The 20619-nt window shown below is 42.5% G+C and overlaps 1 protein-coding gene across 7 annotated transcripts in view; it reads right to left on the bottom strand.

The window, feature by feature from the left end:
* ATP9B (ATPase phospholipid transporting 9B (putative)) overlaps positions 1 to 20619 on the bottom strand; it is a 668517-nt gene that overhangs the window by 371969 nt on the left and 275929 nt on the right. For all 7 annotated transcript variants that reach the window (XM_033934419.1, XM_033934424.1, XM_033934423.1 and 4 more), the window contains one exon: positions 19649 to 19724. In XM_033934419.1, coding sequence (XP_033790310.1) covers positions 19649 to 19724 — 76 coding nt within the window. The remainder of the gene's footprint in view (positions 1 to 19648; positions 19725 to 20619) is intronic.

Below are 20619 nucleotides of genomic sequence, written 5' to 3'. Positions count from 1 at the left end.
CCTGTATAGATGGAATAGCTAGTAAATTTTGATTATTAGAACGAAGTGTCCGGGAAGGAATATAGGGAATCAAATACAGTCAAACCTCAGTTTACGAGTGCACCGGTTTGCAAGTGTTTTGCAAGATGAGCAAAACATTTGCAAAATCGGCGCCTTGGAAACTGAGTTTGACTTGATTTATGAGTGTCACCCCCCCTGTGATCCTACATCCCCCCGAGCACCGACACAACATCTCTTACCCTGATTGGGCACCGGCACCAATGCACAGGACATGCTGGTGCCGGTGCCCGAAGATCCTCCCTCTTCTGGGCTGGGTGGTGCATTGGAGATCCTCCCTCTTGCCTGTGCTGGGCTGGAATGGGCTTTGAGCATTTGCGCATGCTCAAAGCCTTCTGGTCTCGCTCTCTCTGAGATTCTCAGATTCAGAGGGAGTGAGACCTATGGAAATTCAACGTTGGATATTGACTCAGTATGGACATAGCACCATGACTCAATGAAAGGTTTATAAGTGGGTAAAAAGGCTTACAACCGGAAGAACATGTGTAATTAACAAAGGTTGTTCTGGTTGCCCATCAACATTGCACATACTAGAGCACATTGACAGGGTGGATGTCTTGATTAGAGAAAACCGAAGATAATGGTTTCTCAGTTGGCTGCAAATTTAGATATCAGTTATGGATCTGCATTTGCCATAATGCATGATGACTTGGATACAGGAAAGTGTGCATACAATGGGTTCCCAAACAGTTTACTAATCTGCACAAGCAACAGCGTGTGGAGATTGCGACCTAGTTCCTGAGATGGTATGAAGAAGATCCGAGTATTCTGGAGAGAATTGTCACCAGCAATGAGACATGGGTGAATCACTGTGACCCAGAGAGCAAAAGACAAAGTATGCAGTGCTCATCTGGCTTCGGGAGCAACTGAAAAACTTCTCTGTAGGAATGCAAAAGCGATACAAAAAATTTGTGGTCTTGCATGGGGACTATGTGGAAAAGTGATATGTTCAGTTGCTCACAGTTACTTAGATTAAAGCCATTATATGTATTTTGCCTTTATTTTTTGATTGACCCCCATATTTTTTGATTTACCCCCTTATATACGAGTAGTATTAGTTTCAAATTGAACTGTGGCTATCCTGAGGAACACTGCAACTACCTTAATTCATAATGAAGGAGAAAACTTCAAGAATATGATGTCAGTGAGGATTAAGTCAGTCAGAATGCACAAAATCTATATTGTACAAATAAATAAATCTGTTATACAATAGATTATTTTAATGAGGTCATATAGCTATCGCATTGATATGTGCCACTTTATTGATAATGCCTAGTCTTCTGATATTGAAGTAAGAAGGATTTTGAAAACTAAAAATATAAACGACTGTATACTTCAACATCTGAATTTTCCCCTGAGAACTGCAAAGTATATATGTGCTATCTTGATGAAACATTCTGCTATTGCTACTTGCTGAGGTCATCTTGAGGGTCAAGGTCAAGTCACAAAGAAGTGTTTTGGGAATTATGTGGGGAACACCTCACAAACCTTCAGCTCTGGTTGCTGCTGTCCTGACAGTTACAGAGAAGAAAGACCACAAATCAATAGTATGGCAGATCAGTAACAGTGGTCTAATGAAAGTGTATAGGGGATTCAATGCACAGAAGATAAGGTGCAATGAATCCAGACTGTAAGTGTCCATTAGTATCATCATTAGTTCATGCCTTTTTTAAAGTGGTTTATAAAAAGGTAACAGCATCAACAATTTAAGCAATATACCCATGGACATGAACCTACACGGATGAAAGACAGCAATTCAAGCATGGAAATTAAGTAGCAAAAGGCAGATATAATACTGCATTTATAAAACAGATTGAATAGTAGAGGCCAGAATGCAGATGTTTCCTAAAGTACTGGCAACAGTTAACATAACATATAACATAACATGACATAAAATGTATTTATATACCACAATACCTTGCAGACCAGCACAGTTAACAAAATAAAAGGGGACTGAGTAACTCACAGTGAAATACAAATCATCAATTTTCCAAAAATTTAACAAATAGATAAGCTTTCAATTTCTTAAAATACAAATAAGAATTTGAATTATCTAATAATCAGCAAAAGTCAGCAACCCAACTATCTGCTTGAAATGAATGGTGGACATATTGTTTAAATAGACAGCCTTTTACAGAAGGAAATGCAAATAAAGTTGTGATACGAAATGAATGTTTAAATTTTGTAAAAGTAAAATGGTCAGTAAAGTAATTAGATGCCAAACCATGTGAGACGTTATAACACAGACATCCAAACTTTAAAAATACTCTGGCATCAATAGGAAGCCAGTGTAATTTGTGATAAGGTGTCACATCACATGGTCTGATGTTTTAAGACTAAAAATTAAACGAATTGCCGTATTTTGTATTATATGAAATTGACAAAGATTATTTTGATAATAAAAATAGATAATATTACAGTAATCTAAAATACTTAAAACTAATGTCTGCAACAGTAACTAATGTCTGCAACAGTAATCTGAACAGGATTACATCAAAGATAGATCTAATAGCTCACAATTTCCAAAGCATATAGAAACTGTTTCAAACCAAAACATGTCTGCACTTTCATTGACAAGTTCATATCCAAATGAACCCCCCAAATTCTAATAGTGAAGTTTATTGGATAAGAACTTCCATTCAAAATTAAGCTATTTTATGTATAATTGGTTGGCATAGCAAGAGAAAATTTTGTCTTGTCGGAATTAAGCTTTAGCTCAAATTCCAACATCCATTATTCGACATTGAATATTGCAGTATTAATAGTCTGACAAGCTTGAGATAATGTGGAAAAAAATGGAATCAGAATGGTGATGTCATCAGCATAACTGTAAAAATTTATATCTAGACCAGATAATTTATTCACTAAAGAGGCAAACTAGATGTTAAATAATAATGGTGAAAGTAGCAATCTCTGAGGGACTTTGCATGAATTATTCCATAAACCTGAAAATTCATCACAAGAACAAACTTGGTAGATACTGGATGTTAAAAATCTTTTAAAACCATTGGTACACTTCATCAGATATACCAATGGCATTCAAACAATTAAGCAATTTTTCATGATCCACAAGATCAAAAGCACTGCTCAGATCAAATTGCAATATTATCCCAGGACAATATTATCCCAGGACAATATTATCCCAGGACAATATTATCCCAGGACAATATTATCCGATCCCAGGGGTCGGGCGGGAAGGCACTCGCGCATGCGCGGTGCGGTATCCAGAACTTTCCAAGTTCTTAGAGTGCAATCACTCTAAAAGTGTCCGTACTGGGGCTCCGTCGGTGCCGTCACCCATCAGTCAAGAATATCTGCCTGCTGTCCCTGGATAACACCTGTTACGGTAAGTAACTGTGCTTTAAAGCTCCTAATACTTTGCTGAACAAGTTATGCAAGTAATCTAAAAGCAAAGCTATCACAGTTTCCATGCTATGTAATAGACAAAACCTTGATTGTGAATCATATAAGAGTGAAAATTGATTTACAGATTGTAAATAAACTAAGCTCTCCAACAATTTGACAAAATATAGAATTCACATAAGAATAGCCTTACAGGATCAGACCAATGGTCCATAGCCCATTCTCATGGTGGCTAATCCAGGTACCTAGTATCTGGCCAAAACCAAAGGAGTAGCGAAATTCTATGTTACTGATCCAGGGCAAGCAGTGGCTTCCCCCATGTCTTTCTCAATAACAGACTATGGACTTTTCTTCCAGGAAATTGTCCAACCCTTTCTTAAAACTAGCTACGCTATCCGCTCTTACCATAACACGTTCCAGAGCTTAACTATTCTCTGAGTGAAAAATATTTCCTCCTATTGGTTTTAAAAGTATTTCCCTGTAACTTCATCGAGCGTCCCCTAGTCTTTGTAATTTTTGACAGTGAAAAATCGATCCACTTGCACTCGTTCTACTCCACTCAGGATTTTGTAAACTTCAATCATATCTCCCACTCAGCCATCTCTTTTCCAAGCTGAAGAGCACTAACTTTTTAGTCTTTCTTCATACGAGAGGAGTTCCATCCCCTTTATCATCTTACTCGCTCTTCTTTGAACCTTTTTCTAGTGCCATTATATCTGTCTTGAGATAAGGAGACCAGAATTGAATGCAATACTCCAGATAAGGTCACCCCATGGAACGATACAGGGGCATTATAACATTCTTAGTCTTGTTAACTACCCTTTTTTAAAATAATTACGAGTATCCTGTTTGATTTTTTTTGGCTGCCGCCACACATTGGGTGGAAGGTTTCATCATATTGTCTATGATGACACCCAGATCCTTTTCTTGGGCGCTAACCCCCAAGGTGGACCCTAGCATCCAGTAACTGTGATTCGGGTTATTCTTCCCAATGTGCATCACTTTGCATTTGTCCACATTAAATTTCATCTGCCATTTTGATGCCCAGTCTTCCAATTTCCTAAGGTCTGCCTGCAAGTTTTCACAATCTGCATGTGTTTTAACAACTTTGAACAGTGTAGCGTCAGCTGCAAATTTAATCACCTCACTCGTCATTCCCATTTCCAGATCATTTATAAATAAGTTAAATAGCACTAGTCCCAGTACAGACCACTTCGGCACTCCACTATTTACTCTCCTCCATTGAGAAAAATGATCATTTAACCCTACTCTGTTTTCTATCTGATAACCAATTCCTAATCCACAACTGAACTTTGCCACCTATCCCATGGCTCTTTCATTTTCTCAGGAGCCTCTCATGAGGAACTTTATCAAAAGCTTTCTGAAAATCTAGATACACTACCTTTATCCACATAAAGTCAAGCAAATTGGTGAGGCAAGATCTCCCTTGGCTGAACCCATGCTGACCCTGTCCTATTAAATTATGTTTGTCTACCTGTTCCACAGTTTTATTTTTTATAATTGTTTCCATTATTTTTCCCAGCACTAAAGTCAGGCTTACTTTTCTATAATTTCCTGGATCTCCCCTGGAACCCTTTTTAAAAATTGGTGCAACACTCCAATCTTCAGGTACTACAGGCGATTTTAGTAACAGGTTACAGATCACTAACAGCAGGCCAGCAATTTCATGTTTGAGTTCTTTTAGTACCCTGGGATGTATACCATACGGTCCAGGCAATTTATCACTTTTTAACTTGTCGATTTGGCCTAGTACATTTTCTAGATTCGCCAAGATTTCTTTCAGTTCATCCGCATCATCACCCTTGAAATCCATTTCCATTTCAGATAGATCTCTTACATCTTCTTCTGTAAAGATCGAAGCAAAGAATTCATTCAGTCTCTTCGCTATGGCCTTATCCTCCATGAGTGCCCCTTTTGCTCCTTGATCATCCAACAGTCCCACGGATTCCCTCACAGGTTTTTTGCTTAAAAAATTGTTATGAGTTTTTGTCTCTTTTGCAAGTTTATCTTCATATTCTTTCTTAGCTGTCTTATCAATGCTTTGCATCTAACTTGCCAGTGCTTGTGTCTCCATTTATTTTCTTCATTCAGATCCTTTTTCCATTCTTTAAAGGATTTTTTTTTGGCTCTAATAGCCACCTTTTAACCTCTTCTTTCTACCTTTGCTAATACATGGAATACATCTGGGTCTGGGCTTCCACGAAGGTATTTTTAAATAACATCCATGCCTGGTTTACAGTCCTAACCTTTGCAACTGATCCTTTTAGCTTCATTTTAACCATTTTCCTCATTTTATCATAGTCACCCTTTTGAAAATTAAATGCCTCTATAGTAGATTTCTTTTGTGGCGTTACACTCGGTATCAGCTCAAATTTGATCATGTTATGATCACTGTTTCCCAGCAGACCCAACACAGTTAACTCCTGTACTATGCTTTGCATTCTACTAAGCATCAAATCTAAAATAGCTCCCCCTCTTGTCAGTTCCTGGACCAGTTGCTCCAAGAAGCAGTCATTTATGACGTCTGGGAATTTTACCTCCCTAGCACTCCCCGATGTAACATTTAACCAGACAATGTTGGGGTAACTGAAATCACATATATACAAAAAACTTTATCCCCTTCTGCTGAGGTAGGAAACAGATAGCAACCAGGCTGTGATAGAGAAAAAGGCCTCATAACTGATCAAGGGACTCATCAAAACAGCAAAAAGCTGCTTAGCGAGTGACCCCTTAGTTCATCATAAGCCAGAGTGGCTAGCAGTGCTTGGAGATGTGCTTTTTCTGCTGTACCCCCTGAAGACATGCAAACGAAACGGGGTACTCCCGTAGGGATTTACAGTTGTTCTCTGTGTGTTTGCACGGCGCAGGGATTTTGGTTCACGTGGAATGGGCATTAACAACTGAATTTGGACTCACCCTTTCTGGAAGTTTTTTTGCAAGCTATGGAAGTGTACATTCAATGAGCTAAGTACAGTGGTGCACCAGTTTGCGAGTGTTTTGCAAGACGAGCAAAACATTCTCAAACTTGGTGCCTCGTAAACCGAGCTTCCCTCACTGTATGAGGGCCCCCCCCCCGGTGATCCGGCATCCCCCCCGCTCACGTTGCCCCCCCTCCACCGTGATCCTACTTCCCCCCCCTCCCCGAGCAGTCAATGACACCCTTTACCCGACTTGGCACCAGTGCCGGTGCCCGAAGATCCTCCTTCTTCTGGCGCGGCCTGGGCTGGGCGGTGCGTCGGAGATCCTCCTTTTTCTGGTCTAGGCTGGGCTGGCTTTGAGCATTTGTGCATGCTCAAAGCCTTCTAGTCTCGCTCTCAATCTTGGAGAGAGCGAGACCAGAAGGCTTTGAGCATGCGCAAATGCTCAAAGCCAGACCAGTCCAGCCCAGACCAGAAGAAGGAGGATCTCCAACGCACCGCCCAGCCGCACCAGAAGAGGGAGGATCTTTGGGCACCGGCAATGGTGCCAAGTAGGGTAAAGAGTGTCATTGACTGCTCGGGAGGGGGGAAAGTAGGATCGCGGTGGAGGGGGGGGCAACGCGAGCGGGGGGATGCTGATTCGCGGGGGGGAGGAAGCTGGATCGCGGGGAGGGGTTTGGAACAGCGTCGGATTCCTCAAGGGGGGGGAGAATGGAGCAGCACCGGTAACCTCGTGGGGGGGGGAGGAGGAGGTGGAACCAATCAAAGCAGTTTCCCTTACTTCCTATGGGGAAACTTGCTTTGATATACGAGCAATTTGGTTTACAAGCATGCTTCTGGAACGAATTATGCTCGTAAACCAAGGTTCCACTGTATTTGTAATTTTTTTTTCTATATTACTGGATATCTTATTTTCCATAGCTGTAACCTTCAAGGACTGTTATACCATTCAGTATTTGCCTTCCCGTGTTGTTGTCTGATATCTCTAAGGAGTGACAAACTTTTTTTATTCCATATTTTTCTACCTTTGCTATTCCTGCTGTTGGATGAAACAGGAATTAATATTGGCGGTGGTGGAGTTTTTTATGGCTTATGATGAACTAAGTGCTCACTGACTAGGCAGCTTTTTGCTGTTTTGATGAGTTATTTGGCCAGTTGTGAGGCCTTTTTCTTCCCCCCAGTCTGGTTGCTATCTGTTTCCTACCTCAGCAGAAGGGGATAAAGTTTTTTGTGTATAGGTAATTGAAATCACCCATTATTATACTGTCACCCAATTCTTCTTCAGCTTCCTAATCTCAAACCAAAAAGAGGGGGAGGAAAGCAGAGGAGAGGTGCTGGACTAACGGAGAGAGAAATGCAAGACTACAGAGGGATGGGGAAGGGTACAAGAGGGACAGATACTGCTCCAAAGTAGGTGGGCAGGGTGCAGGATGGCAGGAGAGATAGTAGGAGAAAGCCTGTACCTGGGGAAGGGGATAAAGGAGGTAAAGAAGAGAGATGGAAGAAGCTAGATATGGGGAGAGACATGAAACAGGATGTTTGTAAACCACCACCCAATTGGGCAGGAAAATCGAATCGAATTGGAAAATCGATTCAATATGCTGAATCAAATCAAATTTTTTTTTCCTGAATCGGGCAGCACTACCGCCCAAGAAAAAGACCTAGGTGTCAAATGGAATGTTAAAAATTATTAGGAAAGGAATGAATAGAAACATGATGGCAGATAAAGGCCAAATGGCCCATCTAGTCTGCCCATCCGCAGTAACCATTATCTCTTTGTCTCTCTGACAGATCCCACATGCCTATCCCACATCTTTTTGAATTCAGACACAGTCTGTCTCCATCACTTCTTCCAAGAGACTGTTCCATGCATCTACCACCCTTTCTGTAAAAAAGTATTTCCTTTGATTAATCCAGAGCCTATCACCTCTTAACTTCATTCTATACCCTCTCATTCCAGAGCTTCCGTTCAGTTGAAAGAGACTTATGTGCATTTACGCCATGTAGGTATTTAAATGTCTCTCAAGAATACAAAATCGCAATAACAAAATATAAATACAATATGCAAAAAAATTGTTATTAGCCTAGTGGTGGAGAAGATACCCCATGAAAGTACATTTATAACAAGTGGAGAAAAAGCCTCAACTTATCAACAATATACGGACAGCAACCCAATGAGTTCCTAAGCCAATCCTGCTCTGTATTATAGGCAAAAAACTCCACACTTCTCAAAATGTAATTTTTCAAAACAGGACCAAAGCCACCACTGTGCACAGGGAGCCAGAAAAAGAACAATAACAGTTCACTTATCTACTATCGATGGCAACAAAAGCAGAGAGTAGATCCTCCTGCTATAGCACTTCTCACACTGACAGAAGAAAAGGAACTGAGTGTCACCAACAAGGCTCTTGTTTCGCCGAACAACGGCTGTGTCAGGGCAATCACATTCTCTCCTGCTCCGTCCACATTCAGCTCAGAATGGTGCTAGGATTTATACTTCCGGTTTCTTGGGGATCAACATCAAAAAACTTTATTCGTTGGAACAAACATAATTTCACAATTAGTAGAAGGCGCACCATTCCACTTTCTGATTGAGTCCAGTGGCTCGGGAGAAAAATTAAATCTTTGTGGCACATGCTGCAAACTAAGCAAAATTGTCAGGATTTGGATTGTAAAATTGCATTGCTTGGAATAGAAATTTAAAAGATCTGCTTTTCCCTGCGGATGTTTGGACAAAGAAGGAAAGAGGGATGGTTGGACTATTTCGGTGTAATCACTGCACTGCTTGTTCTTTATTAAATTAGGGAGACCAAATTTGCATATCTGGAAGAAAGTGTATCAAGATGACCCATTTTGTTACCTGTGAAAGCATTGGAGTAGTTTATGCAATACTCTGCCCTTGCGATCTGTGCTACATAGGGCATATTGCATGCAGTCTAAAAACAAGACTGTTTGAACATCGTTCTAACATTACACACAAAAGACAAGTGGATATACTCACACAACATTCTGTTGAAAAAAATCATTCTTTTGATGAGTTTAGATGCTTTGTATTGGATCATATTCCCCTTACAGCTCGTCGTGGGACGTGAAAAGATTGTTATATCAAAGTGAACAGCGGTCTATCTTCTTTTTGAAAACTATCTGGCCTAATGGACTCAATCAGAAAGTGGAATGGAGCACCTTCTACTAATTGTGAGATTATGTTTGTTCCAACGAATAAAGTTTTTTTGATGTTGACCCCCAAGAAACCGGAAGTATAAATCTTAGCGCCATTCTGAGCCGAATGTGGACGGAGCAGGAGAGAATGTGATTGCCCTGACGCAGCCGTTGTTCGGCGAAACAAGTTGTTGGTGACACTCAGTTCCTTTTCTTCTGTCAGCGCTGCTTTTGTTGCCATCGATAGTAGATAAGTGAACTGTTTTTGTTCTTTTTCTGGCTCCCTGTGCACAGTGGTGGCTTTGGTCCCGTTTTGAAAAATTACATTTTGAAAAGTGTGGAGTTTTTTGCCTATGATAAACGAGCAGGACTGGCTTATGAACTTATTGGGTTGCCGTCCGTATATTGTTGATAAGTTGAGGCTTTTATTCCACTTGTTATAAATGTACTTTCATAGGGTATCTTCTCCACCACTAGGCTAATAACAATTTTTTGCATATTGTATTTAAATGTCTCTATCATATCTTCCCTCTTCCGCCTTTCCTCTAAAGTATACATATTGAGATTTTTCTGAAAAAAGATACAGAACTAGAAAATGATAAGGGGTGGGGGGTGAGACTATTTCCCTCTGAGGAAAGGCTAAGAAGCTAGGACTCTTCAGCTTGAAGAGACGGCTGAAGGGGAGATAAGACAGAAGTCTATAAAATACTGAGGGCCAGATTCTCAAAACTTACCATGCTTTTAACGATGGTCACTAAACCGGTTCCAGCTGGTTTAGCATGCCAGTATTTTACTGGCCGATTGTCAGAACGGCTCACTGTGGTCTTTTCCAAGCTTCCTAGGACACTCCGACTCTGCCATGCAAATGTAGAACAATAAGGTTGTTACTATTAAAATGGTAGTAAAATAAGGTCATTAATATTTAAACGATCACTCCAGGCGATTGTAAATCATCGCCAGGTGATTCTCTAACCTCATTGAGCTACATTTGCGGGCAAAATTTTCCGGCAGGATCTGAGTTGTCATAGCCTTACTTTCTAGTCAGTGTCTGAGCGCTGATTGGCTCAGGCACTGTCAGGAAAGTAACGCTTGAAAGGTCAGACCCCCACCCCCCAAACTGTAAAAAAAAAAGAACCTCGATTTCTCCCTCCCACCGATCTCCCCAAGCCTGTTTGATGCTCCCTCCCCCACCCCCTTTCAGAAGGAGGGATGCCCACTCTCTCCTACCACCGATGCTCCTTTCCCCCCTGACAACCCCCGTACCTTTAAATTGAAGGACGGCAGGAGGGATGCCTATTTCCTCCTAAAGCCAGCATCTCCCACCCACCCCCACACTACCGACAGCCACCTGCACCATTAAATTGAAGGACGACAGGAGAGATGCTCACTTCCTCCAAGTGCCGGGGTCCCCTTCCCCCCCACCCGACAACCCCTCATCTCCCGACAGCTCCCCGCCCTCTCAGTACCTTAAAATTTTAAGATAGCCAGAGGGTCGCCCACTACCTCAAACCAGCAGACCCACCTTTTCAAAATGGTAGGCCTTCCTCTTCCCAGTGCATCCTGATATGCACTAGGAGGGGCCTATGGCCCTGATTGGCTCTGGCACCTAAGGTCCCTCACATGTCCAGTGCATCCTAGGATAGGGAGGGGCTTTAAGCACCTGAGCCAATTAGGGCCTTAGGTTTCTCCTAGTGCATATCAGGATGTACCAGGAAGGGGCAAGTCCGGCATTTTGAAGCAGCAGGCCTGTCGGGTGGAGGGAGTGGGCATTCCTCTGGCCATCCTTCAATTTCAAGGTACGGGGTGGGGGGTTGTCAGGAGGGGGTGAGGGGCCCCGGTGGCAGGAGGGAGTGGGTATCCCTCCTGCCATTCTTCAATTTCAAGGTACGGGGGTGGGGGGTTGTCAAGAGCGGGCGGGTGCCCCCGGCAGCATGAGCGAAGAGGCATCTCTCCTGCCAAGGCACGGGGGTGGGGAGGTCCAGGCAGTGCTGAGTGGGTAATGGCAAATGAGCATCTCTCCTGCCAATCTTGTACAGGGTGTTGGGGGAGGGTGTTGGGGGCATCGGGGGGTCCGCGCAGCGTCATGCAAGGGGACTTCTGCTTTCCCTGCCGGTCAATCAGCTGAGTCGGCAGGACTCTGGAAGACATGCAGCTCAATTGATCGGGGCAGAGAAAACAGCTTTGACATAAGGGAGGAGCTATGCTTAGTGATTACACTTCTGAGCAAGCGCCAGGCAGTTTCTCCCTCCCTTTACCGGCGATTTTTCACACAAATAGTGTGCATAAAATTTGCATGCTACTATGCTGAGAATTGCCCGTAAAAGAAAAATTGCTCCCGCTATTGCTACTACACCGACTCACCAGATTTTATCGGTGCGTTTTGAGAATCCGGCCCTCAATGGAGTGGAATGCGTAGACATGAATCATTTAATGAAGCTACTAAGTAGCAAATTTAAAACAATTGGAGAAAATATTTCTTCATTCAACATGTAATTAAACTCTGAAATTCACTGCCAGAGAAAGTAATAGAAGCTCTCCGGCGTGCCTCAAAGTTCCATCAGCATCATGGTGATATCCAGATGTGAAGGAAAGTGTGTGGACTGGGTCTTGGAACTGCTTAACAGAGAAATTTGAGTTGTGAACTTCTACAGAGGGTCCAAACCTAACTACCTCAGGGAAACTATGAAGATGTTCATTAAATCCAACACAATGTTGGATTTAAGTCTACACAGTGTCAGGTCCTTAGTCTAGGGCTGCCACAACCTACTGGCTATGAACGCTCGTCTGATACCCGGATTCCTCCCAGTTTGCAGAGTCCTTATGGGAGAACAGGGGCATCGAGCCTGACTTCCTGCCTTCCCAATCCTTCTCAAATTGGACCTCCGGATCCTGCAGGGAACTCCCCTAAGCCAGCACCTGGGAAACTCCAAATGCTAATGTTCCTTTAAATTTCAGATAAGCTTCAAACATTAAACTCACAGATTTGGAGTCAAAGCCTTGCACGGAATCTCTTGAGGATCTCTGCAGGGATACATCCTGTCTCCTCATGGCTTCAGAGGCATCTGTGAGCTTGCATTTCGCTAACGATTCCAAGTCGCACCTACCTAGCCAACCTGCACTAATATTTTGGACAGCTCAGGGTTCGATTCCCTGGGAGCAAGGCATATCCCTGCTTAGTTAGGCATCCAGGTGCATTGGTCCTGAGAGATTTGTGGGTGCTGGCTGCATCCCACTCCCTGAAGATGCATCTAGAGCTAGTGGGTTTGAGGGTTTTGTGCTCTTGTAGCCTGACTAAAAGGCAGCCCGAAGAGACAAGCTTCTGGAAGAACGGTATGCTTTTCTGAGGCAGAAAATCTTCTCCAGAGGCCAATCAGCCTGCACCTGGACACCTAACTAAGCAGGGATATGCCGTGCTCCCAGGGAATCGAACCCTGAGCTATCCAAAATATTAGTGCAGGTAGGCTAGGTAGGTGCTCTGAAAGAAGAGTTGCCCTCCATAGCTACAAATCTCTGATTACAGAATCTGTATCTTCTCCCAGGCAGAGCTGTCCCGGAACACTGGGAACCTCTTGGGCACCAAAAAAGCCTCGCAGAATTGAATAAAAATACCCAAAAATAAATCAGATGCAAAGCAGACGAAGACACCTTCGCAACCCGCTTGCAAAAGGAAGAACTGAGGGTGAAGGGCATTGCCCAGTGATGCAAGGCGGTGGAGCTGAAGAATCTGTTTGATGTCTTCTGCAAACTTCCCATGATTAGGGAGATAAATCTTATAGTCCAGACTACTGTATCACTTGCACTGGAACATTTACTGATCCTAATGAAAAACCATTATAAGAAAATAAAAATTGTATCACCGATGCTTAGAATTATTTTTTGAGGTTCCCCTGAGGTCCAACGCGTAGAAGAGGAGCCGGAGCTCTCTCTGGAAAGAACCAGTGTCGACTTCAGTGGAGAAGGCTTCTGGGCTGGTAATAGGACTGTAGATATGGTAGAGGTAGACTCAAAAAGCTTCTCAAATTGGATTCCTGTGATTAGGGAGATAAATCCTAGTAGTCCAGACTACTGTACCATTTGCACTGAAACATTTACTGATCCTGATGAAAAACCATTATAACAAAATAATATTTACTGATCCTAATGAAAAACCATTATAAGAAAATTAAAATTATAACTAATCACTTGTTTCATATATTAGATACAAATAACCTGGAAGACATGGCAGTATATATAGCTCTCTATATATAGCCAAAAACACAGTTGAGTGAAAATCAAGTTATGAATATCAAAGATAGTGTGCTAGACAGTGCTAGACCAAAGACAGTGTGCTAGATGCGAACTTCACTATAACCAATACCCAAAAATCGCAGCATGCATAAGTTAATTCAAACTTTAAAAGGAGGAAAAAGCCTCAGTAAAACAGTGCTTACCAGCCGCCACAACGGCTCAAGGCAAGACCGACCAATACCTCATTGGCATAAAAAACCTCCTTTATGCGTTTTAAAATAGCTCTGTGCAGTGCAATATAGGAGTAAACAAGATGAAAGTGAAAAGACTACTCGTCTTGTGCCGAGGATAGTACCCCAATGATGGCCAGTTTCACAAATCCATGCTGCCTCAAAGTGTAATTGCCAATCAATCCTCTCTCCAGGGGAGAACAAACAAGCGCGTCTCCCTGCACCGCAAGAGATCGTGTTACTATAGCAAGCAGAGACCCTAGGATTCATTTTTACCATTTCAGTATCAACTGATTTGTTATGGAGATTGAGTGGTTATCTCTTTGTTTTATTATATTTATTGTACCTATATACTCAAATATAAACTTATATGAGTATAAACTGAGATACCATTTTTGTTCCCCTTTTGGGGGGAAAAATGGTAGCTCAAATATATACAGGAGGGTTTATATTCTACCATTCCTCCCTTTGCCTTCCCCTGTGGTATGCTACTACCCTCCCTCCTGCCCTCCCAGTAATCTTCCCCCTCCACAACCGCCCCCACCCATGAACCGGCACATTTCAGCATACCTGTGCCCGCACCCCCTACTGGAAGTCTCGACAGCCATTTTTGCTGTGAAGAATGAGCAGAAGTGAGTGAGAATTGCTCCTGCCCCAAACACGTTGCTAGACCACCATGAAGTCACAGTAGGCCTGGAAGGGGTTTTTATTCTTGCATGGATGGGAGGGAACACTAGCTGCTAGCCGGTTGGGGCGCTGACACGGGTATGGGCTGAAGTCTGTATTTTTGGGGGGAGGGGGCGGCAATGAAGAGGGATGACTCGAATATAAACCGATTCACCCATTTGTGGGCCCAAAATCTCTGCTTATATTCAAGTATATTTGGTAAAATGTTTCCATTTGTAATTCACCCAGAAAATGAAGTTAGTTACTTAACACCTACTACAGGTTAATTAACTTCGCTTTATCCGAGTGCAAGCAGGCAGCATATTCTCACATGTGAGACTACCTAACTGCCAGGCTTATTCCTCTGAGAAGAGGGTTTTTAATAATTACCATGAGCCTGGCGAAAACAACAGAGTTGAAGAGAAGTTGACTTCTAAGTAGAAAATAAATTTTGCAAAACTAGTCAAATAGACTATCCTTTCTGGATCGAATGTCCAGGCAATAGTGGAATGTGAAGGTATGAATTAAGGACCAGGTGGCTGCTTTACAGATGTCCTCAATGGGAGCAGAACACAGATGGGCTACAAAAGATGCCATTGCTCGAACTTTATGTGCAGTTACAAGGTCTACAAATGCCAGCCCAGTCTAAACATATAAAGAGATATAGTCCGCCAACCATGTGATAGATCTTAATCTGTAAGGATCAAATGACAGGAACAGTTGAGTTAAAGTCCTGTGAGGTTTGGTGCGATCACATTTACAGACCAATGTGTGGAGTGCAGCTTCATCAGGGTGAGAATATGGTTTTGGGAAAAAAAAAACAGGGAGAACTATAGATTGGTTTAGATGAAATTCTGAGACAATCTTCAGGAGGAACTTTGGATGAGTAGGAACTTTGTCATGATAGAATCTTGTATAAAGTGGAACTGATACAAGAATTTGAAATTAATTGACTCGAAGAGCTCATGTGATAGATACAAGGAATGTCACTTCTTAGATATTTCAGAGATGAAGTTGAAAAAGGTTCAACTGGAGGCTTCATCACAGTTGAAAGTACAACATTAAAGTTTCAAGCAACTGGATGAAGTTTAATTGGAGGCCTGGTATGGAGAAAGCCTTTCATGAATCTTGAAATCAAAGGATGTACAGACAGTGGCTTTTTGTCCAGTTGATACTGAAAAGCACTAATGGCACTGAGATGAACTCTAAGTAGTTTTTAAACCAGAGTCAGATAGATGTAAAAGGTAGTCCAGGATTGGTAAAAGAGGACAGGAGATTGGAGCTAGTGATTTGTTATTGCACCAAACCATGAACTCAGTCCATCTGAAACAATAGCAGCACTGAGTAGAGTAATTTTGTGTCAGCAAGGTAGGAAAGATCTGAAATGTGATGGGTTCCTGAACACTGAGCTGTAGGAGGAGAGGGAACCATGGTTGTTGTGACCACCGAGGTGCTATTAGAATCATGGTGACTTGTTCTTAGCAAAATTTAAGTAGAGTTTTCCCAGTTAGAAGAATTGGAGGGAAAGCATAAAGGAACTTGTTTCACCAAATTGAGGAGAAAAGCATCCAATTCCAGATAATTGGGAGAACAGGGTCTGGAACAGAAGAATGGAAGTTTGTGATTGTAGGAGGAAGCAAAGAGATCAACTTCTGTGGTCCCCTAAGTTGAAAAGATCTGATATAGTGGTTGAGCTGAATGACCACTCGTGCAGCTGCAGGAGCCTGCTTAACTTGAATGCTGAGAAATTCTGTTTTCCTACTAGATAAACTGCTTTGAGGAAAGTGTTGTGAAGAATTGTCCAAGATCAGATTTTGATCACTTCTTGGCAGACAAGGTAGGACCATGTTCTACCCTGTTTGCTTATATAGTACATGGCTACTTGGTTGTTCATGCGGATGAGAACTGCTTGATTAAAAAGGCAATCCTGGAAGAATTGTTGATTGCTCAAAATTCAAGGAGATTGATATTATTATTATTTTATTTCTTATATACCGCCAAAGCTGTAGTAGTTCGAGGCGGTTTACAATAAAGAAGGGCTGGACAATCAGCGAATAGTTACAAACAGTGAATACAGATACAGATACGTGAATAGTTACTATCAGTGAATACAGATACAACAAAGAATCAGCGAATACGGTTTACAACAGAGAAGGGCAGGTCAATCAGCGGGATGTTACATGGAGAGCTCTCCCAGGAGGAGTCCAGGAACTTTGGGTTTGGAGATCATCAAGATGAGCTCCTATCTGATCATGAAAGCATCTGTTATCAATACCTTTTGATGAGGTGGTACTTGGAATAGCATGCCTCTGGATAGATTGATCAGAGATAGCCACCACTGAAGAGACTGTCGCAGTTGTTAAGTTAATTTGATCTTTTGGGATAGTTGATCAGTGGCTTGAGACCACTGGGTCAAAAGTGCCCATTGAGTCTCTCTGAGATGTAAATAGGCAAATAGAGTTACATATTCTGTAGAGGCCATGTAGCCTAGAAGTTGTAGCATTTGTTGTGCTGTCAAGCGACAATATGAGGAGACCTTCACATATCTGAAGTAGAGTATCGAGTTTCTGTTGAGGCAGGTAAGCTTCAGTTTGGGACGTGTCTAAGAGGACTCCAATGAACTCCAGAGTCTGTGTGGATTCTAGATGTGATTTCTTGCAGTTGATTGTGAATCATAGAAATTTGAGCACTTACACTCCCACATTCTCTCACTGACCCACTCTCAGACTCTTTCACACACTCATTCTGGTAGTCACACACTCACCCTATCACACCCTTTCTCACTACAAGTCTCTCCCAATCTCTCACAGTCTCTCCTGTCTGTCACCCTCACAGTCTCTTTCATTTTCACACTGGCACTTTCTGAATCTCTCTCCTGTCACACAATCCCAATCAGAACTCGATTTTTTGATATCCAACAACCACCACAACTCCAAACTCCACTCCACTACACCCACAAAGAATCGTCATGCCACGTGCAGGCTATATATGGACATGTAGGATGCTAGTTACGCCCATGTGACAATGTTTTGACATCATTAGGGACATGTGCCAGGAAAACTAATAGATGGCCAAGTGTGTACGTTAAATAATCATCTGAACTTGGATGACGGATGTCTTTAAAGGTCGTCCCTGTACATTTCCCTGCGAGATGTCTACGCTTCATATAATCAAACTGTTTTAGATATCTTTTTGTTATCGCATGCTTTGGGGGGATGTCCAGTCTTGGTGACGAACATGTGCATATGCATGTTCTATTGATTATGCCCCTCCACATGTATAAAAAATGCATATAAAAAAGGAACTCCATGGAAAATAAAGAACTGGTAAGTTCCGTGAGCTGGCAACAGGCGGGAAAGCACTCACACATGCAAAATACAGGCAGTTTGAGATTTTCTCATTTTAAAAGTGACATTATTCGCCGATGACGCCAAACTAAGTAATGTAGTGGGCAAATGCACAACAGACGAAGATTCAATGCCCGACAACATGATGCACGACCTACTCCTACTGGAGCGATGGTCTAGGACATGGCAACTCAACTTCAATGCCAAAAAATGCAAAGTTATGCACCTGGGCAGCCAGAATCCATGCAAGTCTTATACCCTTAATGGCGAGATCCTAGCAAAAACGGTAGCAGAACGAGACTTGGGGGTAATCATCAGTGAGGACATGAAGTCTGCCAATCAAGTGGAGCAGGCTTCGTCCAAGGCAAGACAAATCATGGGCTGCATACGAAGGGGTTTCGTCAGTCGTAAGGCGGAAGTCATTATGCCATTGTATAGATCCATGGTGAGGCCCCACCTGGAATACTGTGTGCAATTCTGGAGGCCGCATTATCGCAAGGATGTGCTGAGACTGGAGTCGGTGCAAAGAATGGCCACCCGGATGGTCTCGGGACTCAAGGATCAACCATACGAAAAACGGCTTGACAAATTACAGCTATACTCGCTCGAGGAGCGCAGAGAGAGGGGAGACATGATCGAGACGTTCAAGTATCTTACGGGCCGCATCGAGGCGGAGGAAGATATCTTCTTTTTCAAGGGTCCCACGACAACAAGAGGGCATCCGTTGAAAATCAGGGGTGGGAAACTACGAGGTGACACCAGGAAGTTCTTTTTCACTGAAAGAGTGGTTGATCGTTGGAATAGTCTTCCACTACAGGTGATTGAGGCCAGCAGCGTGCCTGATTTTAAGGCCAAATGGGATCGGCACATGGGATCTATTCACAGGGCAAAGGTAGGGGAGGGACATTAAGGTGGGCAGACTAGATGGGCCGTGGGCCCTTATCTGCCGTCTATTTCTATGTTTCTATGTACTCTTTTGCATTGTCCCTACTAGGCTCCATGGATGATGTCAGCCACAAGTGAGAATATGCTGCTTGCTTGTCCTCGAATAATATATAAAGAAAAATAAATATTTCAGTAATTTTTGAAAATAGAAACATAACGGCAGATAAAGGCCTAATGGCCCATCCAGTCTGCCCTTCCACACCATCCATTATCTTTTCTTTTCCCTAAGAGATCCCACATGCATGTCCTAAGTTATCTTGAATCCAAATACAGTCTTCATCTTCACCACCTTCACCAGGAGACTATTTCACACATCTACCACCCTTTCTATAAAGAAGTATTTTCTCACATTATTCCTGAGCCTATCACCTCTCAACTTCATACTATGCCCTCTCCTTATGGAATTTTCCTTAATTTGAAAAAGACTCATCTCCTGTACATTAATGCCAAGGAGATAAACCCATTTTTGGGGGGTTCTCTAAAAATAAAGGAATTGAGCCTAAGGTATTGCTCTTGTTGCCTGGATGCAGCCTTTTAAGGATACAGAATATCTCAGTTTATGTTCACTAACCTAAATCTTCTAAAATGTTCCCCATGGTACCGGACTCTGACAGCAAGAAAGATGAGTTTTCCTTACCGTACAAACACATTATAGTTACTCATTTCAAAAAAGTAAAAGAACTTGATTTGCAGCTATAATGCACAAATTTCTCACCTGATGCAACAATAGTACTCGCCCACAAAGTATTTTCAATGCTAAGGCTTTCATTTATGGATGGATCAGTGTCTTCCTGTGGAGAAAGAAACTTCCATATTCAATAGACGATATATTTATTTGCAGAACCTCAATGGATCATAAACACAAGATCACATCACTAACTGGATAAGTAAATAAAACATTTACCCCCTTCCTTTACTAACACGTAACACGAGTTTAAGCGCCGGCAACGGCGGTAACTGCTCCAACGCTCATAGGAATTCTATGAGCGTCAGAGCAGTTACCGCTGCTGCCGGCGCTAAAACTCACACTATGCATTAGTAAAGGAGGGGGTTAGAGTATGTTTTTAAATATTCATCATTGCAAGTAAAGGAATACCAAAAACAATATGCTATACTAAGGACAATTTTTTTGGTTTCTGCCAAACACAAGGCCCTTTTAATAAAACATGTAAAATTTGGGCTTAAAGCATTTTAAAGTGGGAGTTTCTCAAGCTAAGCCCAGATTTTATGTATAGGTATTTAGGACGTATAATATTTTGTGCCTTTTTTTTTAGTAGATCCCACCAATTTTTCAAACAGCACATGGGACTTGCAAAGAAATTACTGTATTTTTCGCTCTATAAGATGCACTTTTTCCCCCCCAAAAGTGGTAGGCCGGGACAGGGCACAGGACAGGCAGGCCTAGTGGCAGGTAGGCAGCCCCCCCTCCCCAAAACCTTTTTTTAATTCCGGCGGTCCAGCACTGTATCGACAGGAGCTTTCCGCGCTCATGCCCCTCCCTCATTGTATGGCTGCCTCCGAGTCCTCATCCATTGTGACAGAGCAATGAAGAAGGCAGGCGCAAGCTTTTTGCGCTCCTGCCTGGCCCCACGCTGCTCCCTAAATGGCTGCCGTCAGTTCTCGTGAGTTCCACGAGAACTGACGGCAGCCATTTAGGTAGCGGCGCAGGGCCAGGCAAGACTGTGA

This window comes from Geotrypetes seraphini, chromosome 2, assembly GCF_902459505.1.
Source record: "Geotrypetes seraphini chromosome 2, aGeoSer1.1, whole genome shotgun sequence".
Classification (NCBI taxonomy): Eukaryota; Metazoa; Chordata; class Amphibia; order Gymnophiona; family Dermophiidae; genus Geotrypetes; species Geotrypetes seraphini.
The sequence above is the reverse complement of the archived record's forward strand: the minus strand, read 5'-3'. Positions and strand labels throughout refer to the sequence as shown.